The sequence below is a fragment of the Rattus rattus genome, chromosome 13 (assembly GCF_011064425.1).
Source record: "Rattus rattus isolate New Zealand chromosome 13, Rrattus_CSIRO_v1, whole genome shotgun sequence".
Taxonomy (NCBI): domain Eukaryota; kingdom Metazoa; phylum Chordata; class Mammalia; order Rodentia; family Muridae; genus Rattus; species Rattus rattus.
The window spans coordinates 61808102-61824448 of NC_046166.1; the positions used below are offsets into that span (position 1 = coordinate 61808102).

Below are 16347 nucleotides of genomic sequence, written 5' to 3' on the forward strand. Positions count from 1 at the left end.
TTACCTCATTAACAAACAATTACAAGCTTTTGGGTGCCTTTAAAAATTGTTTCTGAATTCAGTTGTGTCCTTCATTATAATCCCATCAGCCAGATTTCTGGTGCACACTACACCCCTCTAGCAGAACTCCCATATCTAGACTATTAAAAATGTGACTGTCCTATAATATTTAATAATCTCCTCCATTTATGTAATATAAAGTAGCTTCAAATTCCTCTGTCAGGAATGGCATCTTCTTTCCCCATAAATAAAGCTGATCGCCTTCTTTACATACTACTAAGTCCCTAAAAATCCAATCATCATCTACCTTAAACAACATAAAAGAAAAGAAACCTGTGAACGCAGTTCACTGTGTGCGTTTATATCCTTGTGTGGTGACTACTCACGTGGATTTCCAAAAGCTCTTTGACTGTCCTGATATGCAACACTGCTGTCCTCTTGCGTTCCCCTGTCACTAAATGTGGCGCCCTGCCCTGGCAGAAGACAGTGCTTGCTACCTTTAATGAAAGGAGAAAGCAGTGCGGTCTTTAGCTCCTGTGTGAGTGCTCGCATTATAAACAGACGTTTCTTCTGATGCTGGGTTTTACTGTACAGCCCTGTACTAACCTCATGGCCTCCCCTTACCTCCTGAGTGCTGGCCGGGCTGGCGGTCGCTATCCCCAGACTTTGTGCTGATGGTCACTGCTCTCATAGCATCTTCCATGTTCACTGTTGTGAAAGAGTATTTTTACTCCTTGTTGTGGGTGGGTGGGTGGGTGCTCCTGGGCCACAGCAGTATTTCTAGCCTGTATCAGAGTAGGCTCAGAGATTCTGAAAACTACTGATCATCCCTCAAGTGTTCAGCTTGTAGATAAAAGACAGCTCCAGGAGGGAGGTAAATAAAAAAGAAGGAAGGAGCGAAGAAAATAATCACTATGGATGGCTGAAAAGAACATAAGGAATTATTTACAAAAAGAAAGGAAGAAAGAAAAATAAACCTTTGACCTATAATACATGCAATTCAATGTACATATATAGTTTTAATGAACTATTCTCATCTGGGCTGACAAAGCCCTCTCTAAAAGCCAAAGATGACCTAATAGAAACCCTGCCAGGAGCCATAATGAGACAAGTTAATAACTAGCAGGTGATCATCCTGAGATGGCCAGCCTTGGATTATTATATAATCTGCGACTGGTTCGCCCTTATTAAGCAAGGCCGTGAGGGATTCATTTTAGGAAAGATTCCTGCTATTAAAATGCTTTTCCTGTTGTTATTATTAAACATATATAACAATCATTAAGTAATAGCACACCCCTTTGGAGCAGATCTCTGCAGATCTACAAAGATATACTGTCTTACAGTGATGCTATATAGACAAATAGAAGACTTAAGTCTTAATAATGATCCTATAAGAATTCCTAAAATTATAACAGTGATTATTAAGCTCTTTTATAGTGGGACTGCCATTAAATCTTTTTCTGATAGTCAAAACTGCAGTGAGAACTCTGCCAGTCTCCCAAGTGTCACCAGTTACTTGCTCTTAGATGGTAACCAGACTTTCTCCTACTCAGAGCACATTCCAAGAGGCTGTAAAACAATTAACCAAAGGTCATAAGAAGGGAACTAACAATTTATTATAGGTGCTAGGACAGAGGATAAAATATTGACTGGGTTTATCTATACAAAACTCCACTAATAACTTAGTTTTGGTTTTAAACCTTCAGTGAACCTGTAGAGCCTGAGACAGGTGATGAACGTTTAGTCAGATAATTACTCCTGATGAATATGCATACAAGCATTCTCTGTTGTAAACTTCTATTTCAATGTATGATTTGAATTTTTATGTGAACTTTTGATGAACTTTGTAACATGTGACCATGTATTCTGAAAGATGTTTAAGTGCTGAGGACAAAGAGAAGAGTCAGGACTGAGCTGGAGAGGACTGAACGAAGATGAACAGAGCTAAGAAGAACTGTGCTGAGGGGAACTGAGCTAAGGGAACCTGGGCTGAAAAGAAGAGAGCTGAGAGAGGAACTGAGCTGAGGAGAAGTTTTTACAGAACACCTTTTAGACAGAACTGAACTCAAGAAGAACTTAGAAGTATAGCCATAGCATTGGGAGAAAAGGCATAGGAGAATAAGAGCATTATTGGGACATCAGAGCAGGAAGAGAGCAAGATCAGAAGGAGAATGCAGAGTGGAATAACTTAGAGACTATAGGTAACTTAAAGTACTAAGAGAGCAATGTGCAGAATGCAGAGGGAAAGGGGAAAGGAGAAGAAGCTGCAGAGAGCAGAAGGAGCAGGCAGATTTTTCCTTACCATGGGACAGAACAGGTCACTTCTTAATAACAAGACAGATTTAGTCTTATTAAAAGGAACAAGCTTTTTTCTTACAAACTTGGGTTTAATTCATTTAGCATTAAAAGGGTAGAAGCTTTTTTTCTTTCTCTATGCAATAAAGATTGAAGCTCATATTTCATCCAGAATAAGTGAGGTTTTTTTTGCACTGGTGCTTGGTCTTTTGCTCTATATGCATATGCAAGTGTGTGTGTGTGTGTGTGTGTGTGTGTGTGTGTGTGTAAGTATGTAATTGTGAGAATGTATGCATGTGTATGTGTTAGAATGTAATTGTAAGAATGCATGTAAGCTGAACTCAACTGATATGAGTGGAAACGTATAAATATGCATTCATGAATCTGTATATGAACTTATATAAGTTTATGCATATTTGCCTATGTAAAAGATTTTTCCTTCTGCAAGTGCTATTCTCTTCTCTTGGTTCACTAGAAGTTTATTGCTCCAAACTTACCCCTAGCCTGACAAGCAAGAGGCATAGGGACAAAAGGGAAAAGGCTCTAGCCTTTATCTTCTGCCGTTTTAGAATGAGGTGCTAAATGCCAGAGACTGCAGTTTCTGGCCTCAGAGGAACACAGAAGGTGGGTCAGTTACAGTATCAGAGAACAGTGACTTAGACATAGATAAGTAAATCAGCTACAGTAACATAGTAACTTAGACTTAGATAAGTAAACTTATAATACAGCAACCCTAAATATCTTGTAAGACAAAGTCTTACCCTCTGCCGATGCTCTTCCCCCTCTGCTGCCTCAAGAAGAACCAACAAGAAAGAAGACTAATACAGGGGCTAAGCTCTGGCAAAATCCCAGTAGCAGACATGAGAAACTTTCCTTTGAGTTCTTTGTAAGGGTTGTCTTCTTGAGAGACTACCAAAACATAGAACCTATTGCTGTTGCCCTTGATCACCACCATGAGGTGGAAGGCAAGTTCCTACTGATGACAATTCAGAAACAGGACCCAGAGGCCCCTGAGCTGGAACTTGCCTGAATGCACCCTCCAAGAAGACTAGCTTTTGTGGTACCATGAGGTGTGCCATGCAGGGTTCCAAAGGAGGGAGGCAACTGCCATGCCTACCCTGCTGTGATACCTATAAACCATACCAATGACCAAGAAAGAACAATAATCCTAAGGGTGCAGCAGTGGCACACATGCCCTGGTGGTAACCAACGGCTCTCTAATGGGACTTAAGATCCACACAACAACAGGGAGACTTCGTGTAATACTGGAAAGCTAGCCAACTGATCAGTGCTAGGGAAATCAGTGATTAGAGGAGAATCTATGACCATTAACCTACTAAACCAACTTAATCCTAAATGATAACCTGCAAACATTTTTCTTTATACTCACAGATAATGTGTAGTTTTTACCCCTCATCAAGGAAACTTACCTTTGCAATAGACAGAGACTAAGTAATAGAAAAACACAATCCGTCAATACGAAGAGTTGCGGGAGACCAGTCCCAGTGGATATAGCTATAAAACGCTCCTGCACCCAAGGCTCAGGAAACCCCGTAGAAGACAGGGCAGAGCAGTTGTAAGAGCCCGAGCATCGGATTGTGTCTCCTAGTAACATGAGCCATACCTGTAAAGTCTCATCAGCATGATTGCCCACACGTGTGCTAAACAAGGGTGACACCGAGGAACATGCCAAATTGGCCCACGAGGCCATAACACTACACAAAGAACTACAGGCAACTCACTGAAGCTGCCATGGAGAGAGGAGGCCCTCCCCTGGGAAAAGACACCAATTACTTGTCCAGAGCCAAATGGTCAGGTCTGAAGACAATACGAGTAACATGCTATGTTTTATTATGTGTGTATATATATATATATATATATATATATATGGAGGGAAGAAAGAAATTTTAAAAATGTAATTAAAACACAATTTCAAAAATAAAGCAAAAGACTTAGAGCCTTGTCCCTCATAAGAAAATCCTCTGAGAAATATCCATCATCCATCATCTGTCTCCCACAGAGCTCAGACAGCAGGGTTCCAGGTACCATCTGTTGTTCCCGAGTGGATTTTTATTGGAGAATGTTCATGCCCACTTGCGTATATATTATCTGTCTGTCTGCACTTTTATGTCATAAAAGAATTGAAGAGATGCACCAGCAAATACCCTGGGTGATGCTCTCAGATTGGTCCTCCAGAGGCTACTGAGCCTGGACCATTCTGAGCATCTTTGCATCAGCGCTTAGCTTATAGGAGCAGCAAATGACCCACTGGCTGCTGCACAGGCTGACTTCCTGCTTTAAGATCCGTACTTCAGACCTGTGCTTTGGTAGAAGGCAAGATGGACCTTCACAGATGTCTCCACTTCAAGTTCTGAAGTTTGTGGCTATGTATGTCACACACACACACACACACACACACACACACACACACACACACACACACACACACACACGATGTCTCTCAGAAATAAGATAACAAACCTGATGGAAAGATGGCTTCCTTGGTTATGTGGGTAGACTTAACCTAATCACGGGAGTCCTTAAAATGCAGCAGAAGTCATGAATGTGATAGAAGGGGACTCAGAAAGGTACAAAGACTGAATAGAACACTGTGACATTGTCAAGGAGTCACAGGGCAGTCACAAGAAAAAAAATCCATGCAGTGTCACGGAGGAAACGCAGGCCTATACTTGATAGATAACAAAGAATCTGGATGTCAGTCATACCACACAGCCCCAAGGAACCCAATCTGGCCAACCATCAGATTGACTCACGATTCTTTCCAGCACTCTCCAATAAAGACTGCAGTGTGCCTGACACCTAGGAATGGTTGCCCAGGTTCCTGTTAAGTGAGCCTCTGGTGTGCAGGTCAAGACTGCTCGCTGTGTTCTGTACCATACCTCCCATCATGCCAACTGCCCCTCCCTTGATGAATACAGTTAAATGTTGTCACTTAATACTCCTGTTGAGGAATCCAACAATCTAAAAACAGAGACCATTCCATATGATACCCACAATGATCAATCCTAATGTACAGACAAAATCTATAACTGATGTTTGCAAGGTCCTATGACTTTCTGAGGTAGCATGACTCTGAAGTTGACAGAGCACCCTCCCCCAGTACTGGTCTCCTATTTTGTGTGCTGTAAGAATCATCCGGAAGGTAGTAAAGGCCAAACAGGATGACCTGAAATTATTAGAGTAGAAAGGAAGATGGACTGAAGTGTCTTCGATGGAAAAATCAGGAGGCAATGAGGGTCATTCGAACTCTGTAAAGGTGAAATGAATAACAAGGGTATCACAAAAGTATCATGTTTGGAGTCAATGCAAATAACTATGACATCAGAAGCCTCAAACACTGTCATGACATACACATTCCATATTATTTTGTTTTTACAATTGTAGGTGTATTATGTCATAAGTAGAGGTCACTATTAACACTGTTGGTGGGGGTAGAGTCCATGAGTAAATGCTTTATGTGACTTGGTTACACTTCCTAATATTTAGCTTTATCCACAATAGAAATAGATAGCAAACAAATTAATGAGAGAACTGGAGAAAGTTTGTATTTCCTCTGCAAAGTCACGGTTCCCCCCAAAACATATTTCAGACCAGCAGACTCTGAGCCAATTACCCAAATGTTCACATTATGTCTCAACAACTCACTTCAATGACATTCCCTTAGTTCTTACGGTTACACATGCTTTGGAGGAGTCTAAGAATAATAAAAGAAGAAGAGGGTGAAGCTTCACCGAATGTAGTTAGGGGCATAGCATGCAAATGAAAGTTGAGAAAAAGGAGCAAGAGTCAAAAAGCTGGAAGTGGTGGTGCTCTCTCCTAAAATGCTGGCCCTCGGCAGCTGGAGGCAGGCAGACAGGCTTTGTCACTGACAAGCTGATAGAGCTACATAGGAGTCTGTCTTAGAAAGGAAGGGGAGAAGGGAGGGAAGGAAGGAGAAGCTGTGTGTGGGGTGCGGGGAGGGGTTGGGATGAGGGGATGGTGTCTCTCCTGACCAGGATCCTCTTTCTCCCGAAACTGTAGGAATGTCAATTTAAAGAGTGCTGCAACCACGAAACATGCAAACTGAAAGGCTCAGCACAGTGTGGATCTGGAACGTGCTGCACACCCAAGTGTGAGGTGAGTGTGAGAAGGGAAGCCTCAGCACAGTGATACAAGACTGGACGGACCAAGTCAGCACGGGGTCACACAAAGAATGTAGGAGGGATTCCACGCTAAAGTACCGTGGACTTAAAACAGGCGTCTCCTACCGGTGCTTCCTAGTCTATGGTATGGAAAACACCAAACTGATCATCTTCCAAATGCCCAGACAGGGGTAGCATGTATACGCAACATTATGGAACGTGCCAATAACCAGATAACCCAAAGTCAGATAAACAATGACTTAAAATTATGGTGTGAGTAGCAGACACACATGTGCTGTGCAAAGCTCTAACAGATTGCAAAGGGCACAGTGCGAGCATCCAAACATGGTTCCTGCCGTTGGAAGGATGACACTTTAATTGATTTTTAATACAGCTTCGTGTGTGTGCTCACACACGTGCATGTCATGAGGCACATGTGAAGGGCTGAGGGTAACTTGTGGGGGTAGGTCCTCTCCCTCTACCATGTGTGTTCTGGGGATGGAACTCAGGTTCCAGGCTTGGCATCCAAGGCCTTTAACCACCGACCTATCTTGCCAGCACAACAAACCATGGCATAACCTGAAGCAGAGGTACACCAGTGTCCCTAACACAATACGGTTGGAAGAAAGGGCAAGCTCCTTAATGCAAAATACTTTAGGGTTCCCATTCTTACAAGTCACCAGTCGATAAAAATCTCACCTGTTCCCTTTCCCCAACTGCCCTCAACTTCTGTGCTGCTGAAGATTGAACATTCTCAGGCCTTGGGTTGGTTTTAGATAAGCTGCCAGTCTATAGCCCAGGCTGACTGTAAGCCTGAAATCCCCCTGCCTCAGCCTCCTGAGTTCTGGGGTTTCGGGCTTGCACCTTCGTTTAGCTCAAATTCTCTGCAAGTATCTAATTTAATGCAATGAAACTTGGGCAATGAGAGTTTCTGAGTGTTACAACAGCCAGCGTCATAGCCAGCATCTTCCTCAAGGGTGGCGGGGGCGGTTCCATAGCCTCCTAAGGTCATTTGCTCACACACAGTCTACATATTACAGTCCACACACAGTCCACACACCACAGTCCACACACCACACTCTACAAACTACAATCCACACTCCATAGTCCACACACCACAGTCCACACACAGTCCCTAACACTCACCAGTTTGTTTTCTTCTTTTATATTCTGCTCTCCCAAAAATATTAAACCCACTTCTAGCTGGTTGTTTGTAGTGAGGCCTGCTGAATCCTGTAGGAAAGGGGTATACGTTTTAGAAAAATGCCAAAGTAAATGCACTGATCCAAGTTTCCACATGTGATGCCTGTGATTGCTGTGCAAATTAAAGGCAAAATAAAACAACATAACTTACAGCTCTGTTTTACTTTTTTCCTATTAAGATTTCTCAAGTATCATTTTACTAACTGCTACCACTGAGCTACACTTCTGCCCTGTGTGCACATAGATGTGTGCTCTACCACTGAGCTACACTCCTGCCCTGGGTGCACATAGATGTGTGCTCTACCACTGAGCTACACTCCTGCTCTGTGTGCACACTAGGCATGTGCTCTACCACTGAACTACACTCCAGCCATCAGATCATATTTCTTGAAGTTGAAAGCCTTCTTTTACTATTTCTTATATTCTGGTCTACTGAGAAGGGATTCTTTGAGCTACTGTTTGCCCGGGAAAGTCTTTACTTCTCATTAGTTTTTAATCATTTGTGTGTGTGAATGGTCATGTCTTTGCCACAAAAGTCAGAGGACTGTTTGTAAGAACTGGTTTCCTCCTCCCACTATGAGGTTTCCACATACTGAACTCCTGCCATCACATTTGGCGGCAGACCCTCCTGTCCATTGAGGCATCTTGCCGGTCCTCTCGTTCCTTTTTCGTTCCTTTTTTTACATATTTTCAGGGTATGGAATTCTAAATTGAGGTTTTTTTTCCTTACTTTAAAGATACTATTTTACATATTTTCTTTTATTAGATATTAATTCAATATCAGATGTGTGTGCACGCATATTTATGCATATACATGTAGGATGTGCCCATACATTATTAATCATTCATTATTCTCAACACTTTTCTGTTAAGGAGTGTAATTTCCATTCCTAGTTTACACGTATAAAGAAGGTTCTTTCTATATCTCTTACACAAATAAGCTAGTCAGTGTCAAGGCTGAAACTGGCTTCTGGCTTGTCAACATCAGGGGTAGGAACAGTTCCGTGCCTCTCTTTTTCTTTCTTTTTATTTTACCTTTTCTTTTGGAGCTGGGGACCGAACCCAGGGCCTTGCATTTGCTAGGCAAGCGCTCTACCACTGAGCTAAATCCCCAACACATCAGTTCCGTGCTTCTCAATCCACTTGCTGCTTGAGTCAGAATACGCATGCGCTGTGGAGCATAAGGCTTAATGGCTGCAAGCCCGCTGACAGAGGGAATCTGGGCACGTCCTAGAGAATTACTGTTCTCTGTGCTTCCCGCTGGGTGTCCTACCTGACTTTTCCCTTGCTAGAACTCTTAGTTTGGTTAAGTCCCTTAGTCCCTCCGTTAGCCACAACCAGACATGTTTAGCCATTTTCTTTGGCAAATACCTGTAGAGTCACTCACAGCCCCTGATCTTTTTCCTGTCCCCAGCTGTCAGCAGCAGGTACTCCCTGTAGGAAGGCTGTTGACCCAGAGTGTGATTTCACAGAATATTGCGACGGATCCTCTAGCCACTGTGTCCCTGACACCTTTGCGTTGGATGGTCATTTGTGCAGGTTGGGATCGGCATATTGCTACAATGGACGATGCCAAGCTCTTAACGACCAGTGCGTCAGTTTGTTTGGAAAAGGTACCGCTTTCTTTTTGTACTCGTGTTGCGCTTGGGTCGCTCTACAGGCTTTATATTACATACTCGAGAGCCTCACTGAGGAAGAGCCTGGGTTACACTTTTAAGAAGGGCTAAACTGAAAATAAAGACAAAATTATAGACATGATTAAAAAAAAAACTTCCAAGGAAATTGTTATGCATGCATGCCTCTTCTCAAGGTTTGATTTACAAAAAAAAAAAAAAAAAAAAAAAAAATTGTTGCTTATACCTCCTAAGTTCTGTTAAAATGTAAATAGCAAATACGTAGATTGTGACACGGTAATTCTGTTATCCACCACATTTATGGTCCAGTATTGAGAACACAAACCTTACAAAGCTTGGAGTGGGTATCATTCACAGGTGATCAGCTTCCTGAGTGTTGAGCTGCACTGTAGCAGCCATCACAGGCTACCTGCCCAGAACTCCTGCTCAGGATTCTTAGCATGTTTAGTTTGTTTTGAGATAGTCTAGATTTATGGTCGAGGCTGGCTTTGAACCAGCATCCTCCTCTCTTGGTCTTGTTCATCTCTCTTTTCTTCTACAATGAACGTTTTAGAGAAATCCAGATAAGACTCCTACATTCCTGCTGGTGTTTTTAGTGTGCCCCAACATGATTATCTATATGTAGGGCCACTGAAATAATCTGAATATACAACCGATTTACAATGCAAGGTTAGAGGTCAGAGTGGCAGGATTAGGAAAGGAGCTAGCAGGAAACCATCCTTCAAAATGATCAGAGAATCTTGTGGCGATGATTGGTCCCTAAGGTGGGAGAGCAGTTAGGATGATAGAGCTTTCTATCCAAGATAACATGACCTGAAGGAAAGAATCAGCTTCCCATTAAAACCTGGAGTGGAACCTCACTAAGTGAGGATGTTAGTCCTCTGTCGGATGTGGAGTTGGCAAAGGTTCCTGTTTCACAACCTTGCTTCTTTATCCCTTGTCAATTGTGGGTTTCAATTTCTGAGCACAAGGGGTCCTACTCAGAAGGTCCTTCCCTAACCCTGTATCGTGTAGGGACTGTCTGTATTTTCTTCTAGCAGTGTGAATGTCTTGAGTTTCACATGCAGGCAGATCCTTAATCCATCTGGAGTCTGTTTGTAAGGGTGATACATAGAGGCTGAGTTTCATTCTTGTGCATGTGTTCATCCAGCTTTCCCAGCACCATCAGTGGGAGCTGCTGTGTTTTCTCTAGTGTTTGTTTTTGTTATGTTTGTTGAAAATCAGGTGGCGTCAGTTACGTATGCTCATGTTTGGGGCTTTGATTTCGTTCCATTGGTCTACACGTCTGTGTTTGTTCCCATACCAAATTGTCTTTATTACCACGACTCTGTCATCTAACTTCCCATCTGGAGGGTAACCCCTCGGGCATTTGCAATCTTAGCCATTTATGGTCTCCTGCAGTTCTATGTAAGGTAGGAGGTCTGGTTAGCAGAGAGTCATATCAAAACATGATTAATATAAGAACATACAGCCATCCTCATCTGTAGCTCTACCAAAAGCAAGGTCATTTTATCCTTTCCAAATATAACAAGTAAAATTTAAAATACCTTGGGCAATTAGGCATGAACTAGTGTAAGAAATCTAAGCATAGAGTCCCCTCCCTCTGGGCTGGTCTTGGTACCCTCTTCCAGTTGACGAAAGACCCTTTTTGCCTGTGTCTCCTGGGACCTTACTGAAATCAACCTTGTAAATCTCATTATCTTGTTTAAATCCCCTATCATAGTGCATATCTCCCTTTCGCGGTTTTTTAAAGTTGGTTTCTCTATTATTTTATATAAAGATGATGGATGTTTTCCAATAAAGAGAAGACTGAAGTGTGGAAGAAATAATGGAGGTGTCTTAGGCTAGGGGAGGCAGACACTTCATTTAATTCTATTTATTTCTGTTGATTATTTACTTATTCACCAGTTAGAGAATTGAATATCATAGGCATGCATACATATAAAATACAATACTGCGTGTGTGCACACACTCACATGTGCACACAAAGACGGACATGCCTAAAATTCCAACCATCAAGAGGCTAAGACAGGAGATTTTCAAGACCAAGGGCCAGTCTGAAATACATGACACAACTTGTTTGAAAACAACAAATAAGTAAATACATCGATGTAACCTGTGGCGATAGATATAATCCCTTTTGTTTTGTGTTACAACATTGGCAGGTTGCCCAAGGAAATCAAACAGAGCATGAAAAACGAGTGCCCATTTTGAAATGACAGCTTCGTTAGCCTGTTACTAAAGAGCATGTAATTTGGATTAAAGGTAATAACTCAACATGTTTCCATTTTAGGTTCTCAAGGCGCTTCCTACGCCTGTTTTGAAAAAGTTAATTCGCAACGTGAAAATCTGGCAAACTGTGACTCTAAAAATTCATACTCGTTACCTTGTGGACAGAAGTACGTATTTGGAAAGTAACTTTCTCTGAGTCGTGATAAGTTTGACAGGAGACATCTACTAAGTGACAGCAACTAGCAAGTTGTATGGTAGGAAAACAATCTCGTCCGGCGAGCGGACGAGCACACAGGCGGATTGCCCTGTGCACGTGCGCTCGCCCATCCGAAGGATGAGACCGAATGGGGAATGGAACTGTGCTTACTAAGGGGAAGCTGCCAAAGGTCAGAAAATTGGGAGTTCTATTCTCAACTAAGAATTAAAATTGAGCTGTGCTTTAAGTCTGGAGTTGGCAATAATCCTAAAGCAAGTATTTTAATTTTTTCTTACAACATAAGACTGTTGAGAGGAAAGAAATTTTCATCTTGTTCGTTGTTTCCAAAAAGCTGTAGAACGTGTCTCAGTGGCTCCATTCAGACTGTTGTGACTCGGTTTATTAAAACGTGAAACAGCTCCTGGGTCCAGTAACGGGAGTGATTACCTTGTAACAAGCGCTGCCAAAAATACACTTGGATATTTTAAAAAGTCACAGAGGGGCTGGGAAGATTCTAGCTCAGACAGGAAAATTAGAGCCACAGAACTCATGGGGAGAAAGCCAGATGCGGTGGGGAGACAGAGAAAGGCAGACCCCGGGGACTCATTAGCACATTAGCCAGGCTTTCTATGGTATAATAATGTGTATAATAATAAAATAACAGTGCATAATCAAAAGATGCAGAAAGAGTAAGTGGTTAGCCACCATTGGGAAACGTTCAGGTCACAGGTCCAGACTGACTGAACCGTGTGAAAGTAAGCCTTGGTGACCACTGAGGCCTGTGACAGAAAATACAGTTGAGTGAACGTGTGTGAATTCAGTATATACATTTCAAGACTGCCATGGTGCTAATTAACCTGTTTGAGCTTATCTGCTCCTGTTTTGAAAAATCTTATAACATCATAAAACAATGTCACCATCGCATCATTTTCCTGGCTTTATACAGATAACCAAACATTTATGCTGCTACCCGCACGACCCTTAATTGGAAGCCGGCTTCACCAAAAATCAAAACAATAATGAAGACTTTTCTCTTTTTCCATTTCCAGGGATGTTCTGTGTGGAAAATTAGCTTGTTTTCGGCCAAACAAGAATTATAAAAGCTCTACTCAATCTGTCCTGTATTCCTATGTCCATGGCAGCGTGTGTCTGTCCATACCTCTTGGGTTGTCTATGAGATCAGATGGCAAAGATAACGCATACGTGGCTGATGGCACTGTGTGTGGACCACAAATGGTAAACGGCTGAAGATTGAGCTCAGTTGTGTTAATTTATGCTAATTGCCACGAGGGCTACCACAGCTGGAACCTGGCACTCCTGTTGGCTTCCCATATGGTGTTAAATGGCAATAAGAGGGAGCTTTAGTGATCATGTCACAATGCTTTTCAGTCTCTATGTAAAACACAACTGAACTGCAAAGTACCTGGGGACCAAACCCAGGGCCTTGTGCTTGCTAGGCAAGTGCTCTACCACTGAGCTTAATCCCCAGCCCCAAAGTACCACGTTTTTAACCCAAGAGTCTACTAACCACCAAGTCGTATTTTTTTAGACCTAATAATTTCCCACAGTAAAAGTGAGTTTTCGTTTCATCTTACTTCACTGCAAGCCATGTCCATATTAATCAAATTATGTGCTTATGTATGTGACCAGAGCATAAGGGGGAATAGTTTGCAAGAGTCAAAGCAATACTAGTCATAATGGCTATCGCGCAGAGAGAAGCTAGTGTGTGTATGCATATCTGTACGTGCAAGTGTACACGTATATGCAAGACAGAACTAGAGTTTATTAGTCTAGGGGCACGAGGGGACACAGCTCAGAAAACACACTAATAGCCCCGAGAGGTTGAAAGTAGCTATTTATAAACCCCTTTGCTACAGGACAACGGCCTGTAGCATTTACTCGCAAAGCCAGCTCTGATCTCCAAGATCGGCAGTTCATGACCCCCAGGGAAGCTTACCTATGCTCAGGAACCCAGGTCCTGGGGCTGGCTGCCTTGTGCAGTCAACTTCCTCTGTGAGCTACATCTGTGAGTTCGCTTCTCACAGCTAGAATAGAGGAAAGTTTGGACCATCAGATTAGGGAAGAGTTGTGCCTAGCCTGCCTCTCTCGTCTTGGAACATCTTAATGACACTAGCTCTCACTATGGAGAAGCCCACGGGGCTTCTGACCTGTGAGATGCATGCAGCCCTCACTCAGACTACTAGGGAGGAAGTCTACCCCCAAATAGATGAGTAAGGCGTAAAGAAAGTGTGTCATTCTGCCCAGAGTTTCCAATGTGACAGTAACCCCAGACAACTTGATCAGAGTTCCCATAAGACTATGGGGCAAGAGGCCTAAGCACTGGGGCCCACCTCATGCCAGGCAGTGTGCCCTGACTCTGTGTCCACCAGGACAGCATGCTAGCTTTCTCCTCATGAAAGTGGGGACAAGCAAACTTCCAAAAATGCCAAGCATGACCACCTTGTGAAGGAAGAACTTGGTAAGCGAGTCTCTAAAAGTGACGGTTGTTAGCTTGTAGAAGGTAGTGCCTTGCTCCTGGGTAGGGACACAGGTTACTCTGCCTGGCAGGGAGACAGCTTTTAAGTCTAGGACCTGAATCTGTCTCTCTCTTCTTGACTATATTAACTTCTAAGTAAAATTATTGTCTTAGTCAGGATTCCTATTCCTGAACAAACATCATGACCAAGAAGCAAGTTAGGGAGGAAAGGGTTTATTCCATGCTATTCATCACCAAAGAGAGTCAGGACTGGAACTCAAGCAGGTCAGGAAGCAGGAGCTGATGCAGAGGCCATGGAGGGATGTTACTTACTGGCTTGCTTCCCCTGGCTTGCTCAGCTTGCTTTCTTATTGAACCCAAGACTTCCAGCCCAGGGATGGCACCACCCACAATGGGTTGGTCCTCCCCCCTTGATCACTAATTGAGAAAATGCCTTACAGCCGGGTCTCATGGAGGTGTTTCCACAACTGAGGCTCCTTTTCTGTGATAACTCCAGCCTGTGTCAAGTTGACACATAAAACTAGCCAGTACGATTATTATTATTATTATTATTATTATTATTATTATTATTATTATTACAAAAAATATTAAATATTCATTGGCTTGTCCATTGTTTTTTGGTAGAAATGTAGCTGATTTTAATGTTAATTTGTTACCCTGAAACTTGGCTGCATTCACTCATTAGTTGTACCATGTTCGTGTGAGTGTTGGCATGTGTGTATGTATGTAATCTGTAAGTCTGTGTATGTTTGCTTATGCATCTTACACATTTTGCCATTCTCTACATGTTTTCATGTTCATCTGTGTGTAGTGCGTTAGTATGTGAGTGTTTACACAAGCACCTGTATGCAGTTGGTCAGTTGTGTGTGTTTGCACATCCATCTATGTATAGTCTGTTAGTGTGTGTTTTCACAGGCATCTGTGAGAAGTCTGTCATCCGTGTGTGTTTCTGTGGCACGTGGGTGCAGTCCCTCAGTTGGCATGTGTTTACAAAGGCATCAGTGTGCAGCATGTGAAACTATGTGTGCTAGGAGATGAACCTACAGGCGGTCTGTCAGTCTATATGTTTGCACAATGCATCTGCGTATGATCTGTAAGTCTGTGTCTCCACTTACATCGGTGTGTGGTCTGCAAGTCTTTGTGTGTTTGCATATGCATCTGTGTGTGGTCTGTAAGTCTGTCTGTGTTTGTACATGAATCTGTAAGTCCATGTGTGTGGTTTTTTTTGCAGTCATCTGTGTGCTGTCTGGCTATATTTGCACAGGCATCTGTGTGCAGTCTGTCAGCCTGTGTGTGCTTGCCTGGCCGTTCGACTACAGTCTGTCAGTCTGAATATTATGTGTCTACTCAGACATTTATGTGCAGTGTGTCAGCCTGTGCGTGTTTGCACAGCTCTCTCTGTAGCGTATCACCCTGTGTGCATTTGAAGATATGTCTTTGTGCAGTCTAATTATACAGACGTCTATCTGCAGCCTGAGTCTGTGTGTTTACATAGACAACTGTATGATCCTGTCATCTATAAACAATTTTACTATTTCTCTTATGATTGGATATCTTTTATTTCTTCTTAGTGTCTAAATGGATCCAGCTAGACTACTTAATATCACGCTGAATATTGAATGTTAGGACCACAGGAAAGCTGGTATATGAGATTTATTTATTAGTTGTATGGTAACTTTGAACAAATAATTGCAAAGAGATAACTTTCATTCTCGTTTGACATTTGCATATTGTGAATGACTTAATTCCACCTTATGTTCACAATCGGAAAAAGTAAGCTTTCAAGCCAAGTAAAATAGAAAAAGGTAAATGCGGCCCAGATCATCGCACACCCCAAATCATCATTTGGTTACCACGCTGGCCTGTAACACTTTGACAGTGCCTAAGAAAACAAAGTCAGACTACTCCTCCCTATGATTCTGTTGTATGCCCCCACAAAGATTCACAGCAATTATTCTCCAGCCTTAAGGGGACATTTTTTATTTCTGTCTGAGTACCCATAACCAACGTTAACAGTGTAGGAAGTGCAGTGAGAGTTTCTGTCCATTCAGACTGTGGGAATCAAAATCCAACCCTGTCACTTTGACACCATTGACAGCCTTGGCTGTTGAGGGAGCTACGTTAGAAAGCCAGAAGGTTTGCATTAGA

The 16347-nt window shown here is 42.5% G+C and overlaps 1 protein-coding gene across 1 annotated transcript in view; it reads left to right on the forward strand.

Annotated features, from left to right (window-relative positions):
* The window catches only part of LOC116914718 (disintegrin and metalloproteinase domain-containing protein 18), a 66059-nt gene that overhangs the window by 31321 nt on the left and 18391 nt on the right, over positions 1 to 16347 (forward strand). Inside the window, exons 13-16 of the mRNA XM_032919147.1 lie at positions 6337 to 6432; positions 9055 to 9253; positions 11568 to 11673; positions 12752 to 12938. Coding sequence (XP_032775038.1) covers positions 6337 to 6432; positions 9055 to 9253; positions 11568 to 11673; positions 12752 to 12938 — 588 coding nt within the window. The remainder of the gene's footprint in view (positions 1 to 6336; positions 6433 to 9054; positions 9254 to 11567; positions 11674 to 12751; positions 12939 to 16347) is intronic.